General features: G+C 44.0%; 1 protein-coding gene across 1 annotated transcript in view; it reads right to left on the reverse strand.

The window, feature by feature from the left end:
- Window positions 1-2500, reverse strand: part of LOC134435204 (ryanodine receptor 3-like) — a 414716-nt gene that overhangs the window by 73739 nt on the left and 338477 nt on the right. Inside the window, exon 77 of the mRNA XM_063184070.1 lies at window positions 1505-1617. Coding sequence (XP_063040140.1) covers window positions 1505-1617 — 113 coding nt within the window. The remainder of the gene's footprint in view (window positions 1-1504; window positions 1618-2500) is intronic.

The following is a 2500-nucleotide window of genomic DNA, read 5'->3' on the forward strand; positions in this document are numbered from 1 at the left end:
AGAAGAAGAAGAAGAAGAAGAAGAAGAAGAAGAAGAAGAAGAAGAAGAAGAAGAAGAAGAAGAAGAAGAAGAAGAAGAAGAAGAAGAAGAAAGTGGAGGAGGAGAAGGAGGAGAAGGAGGAGAAGGGAAAGAAGAAGGAGAGAGAGGAGGAGGGGGGCAAATGGAGGATGGAGGGGAGAGGATAAAAGTTGAGGTAAAGAACAGGGGGAGAAGATGAAAAAGAAGAAGGCAGTAAAAATGATGTGGAAAAGAACGAGAATGAGGGCCCAAAGGCTTTAGTGAAATGATTAGCAAGTATAGTCAACACTACTTTACATGGGTATTGGCTACTATGGAGGAAGGACATCATTGTACCTGGAAAGGTGGACCAGTAGGTAGATTGGATGTCTTGGAGGACAGGTTAATATGAAGGTAAAGAGAATGTCCTACCTCGGTAAGTTGGGGGTGAGAGCATGTCCGCACACTGAATAAGACAATAAGGAGTTTGTATTTTTCTCAGAGCAGAGTAGAGCAGGCAATAAAAAAGAGAAAAGGGAATGCTTCACTGGGTCCTGTATCCAGTTAGTAAAAAAGGGTGCTCATCAAAAAGAACTTGGGCGTCCAAACTTCCATGAAAAGATAAAAAAAACACTATTTGAGGCACTCCTTACTAAAGTTAAAAAGCCTTTATTAATTACTGGCTACATGCCATGGCCATTTCATGGAAGAGTAGAGCAGGAGTTTCAGTTTTCTGCCATCATCAGTGCTCTCTCTGCTCTCCGCTTAGGTGAGCACAGAGAGCACTAATGATGGCAGAAACCTGAAACGTCTGCTCTACTCTGCTCTGAGAGAAAGAAAAACTCCTTGTGCTTCACCTTGCCTGTAGTGTCTTATTCACTGTGCGAACATGCTCTCAAGGAAGAAAAATCCGCACTTACAAACTGCGTCTCATTATTTATTTATATTACCACCATGTCCAAAAAGCAAACACGTTTCGGCTATCAAGTTTGTGAGTGCGGATTTTTCTTCCTTAAATTGATACATTTTTATCGCGCACCCAAAGACTTTCGTTTTTCCAAGAAGTTGAGCGCGTCCTTTTCCAAAACTCGAACATGCTCTCACCCTCAACAGTTCTTTTTGGGTCCACGCACATGCCGATTTCCCCAAACATCTAGAGCGCAGCAATATCCTCGCTTGCTACCTTGGTAAGTTAACAACTTGGGGGGAGGAACGTGTGGAGCACTAAGAAGGAGACACCAGGGATACTAAGAGGTAGCCTGATTATCATCGACGTCTGACCAAGAGCATAACAATAAACATTTCCCAAACGGCATGGTTGACCTGCCTCCCTTGGTTTGCTTATGGTTGCTTGCTTATCGACAAAATGGGAGGAGTTCCCCTATTTGCGGGAACTCAGAAAGTAGGCCTACCTGCTCTTGACCTGACTAGTTGCAACGCTGAAAGTGTGCGTCACTAGGAGGGCACAGCCTGGCTAACTAAGAGGGTAAGAGAATCAATGTCTTACCTGGGCAGGTTGTAGAGGGGAGCCATGCGAAAGCAGGCCACCACAGCACGCTTGCGCTGTTTCGACAGAAGCTTCTGCCACACACACTTTTTGGACCGCAGCGGCTGCTCCACCTGTGTGTATGTGTCCATGTGTGTGTGTGTGTGTCCGTGTGTGTGTGTCCGTGTGTGTGTGTCCGTGTGTGTGTGTGTGTGTGTGTGTGTGTGTGTGTGTGTGTGTGTGTGTGTGTGTGTGTGTGTGTGTGTGTGTGTGTGTGTGTGTGTGTGTAAGTGGCACAGAGAGAAAACACATCAAGAGCAAAGTGTGACTTTCCCAGAATGACTTACGCACCTGCAGCTAACAGGGCGGAATGTCAAGAAACCACCTGAACACTTTTCATAACCACAACAGTAGAGTTCTCTGCAATACTGCACAAGGTATTATCACTGAAGACCCTCAACTGACAAAGCAGTCACACCATTGATGCAGACAGTGTAGTTAGTTTATATGTCAATGAGTCATACATTAAGAATTAAAACTGAAGGGGACAAGAAGTGTATATGCACTGTATAATAACCTGTTGACTAGGTACAGAACGTATAACAAGCCTTTCCACAAAATTTGTTAAAATATACAATAACTGTATGTATTATTCAAAACATTACCATATGTATTATTGAATTGTACTTCCATTTCTCAGAACAGTTATCGTGAATCATAATATTGTTTTACTGAACTGAACTTAAATATGCATAGCGAGTCGTGTTGTGCATTTATTAATGAAGAAAATGTGTATACTGCGGCACTGAAGTAGACTATACAGTGGCTGAGGAACAGGCACATGCACACTTAGAGCCTTAGGGGGGCTTGAGTCCCCGCCCCTTTTTTTTCCGTGGATGCAAAAGTGCTAGACTGGCGACGCCATCCATGTACTCCACCCAAAAAATGTTGTCTCCGCACATCGTCTGGCAAAAGCCTCGAGCTCGGTTCTCTCAGTGTTTCGCCAATCAGCAAACA

This window comes from Engraulis encrasicolus, chromosome 19 (assembly GCF_034702125.1).
Source record: "Engraulis encrasicolus isolate BLACKSEA-1 chromosome 19, IST_EnEncr_1.0, whole genome shotgun sequence".
Taxonomy (NCBI): domain Eukaryota; kingdom Metazoa; phylum Chordata; class Actinopteri; order Clupeiformes; family Engraulidae; genus Engraulis; species Engraulis encrasicolus.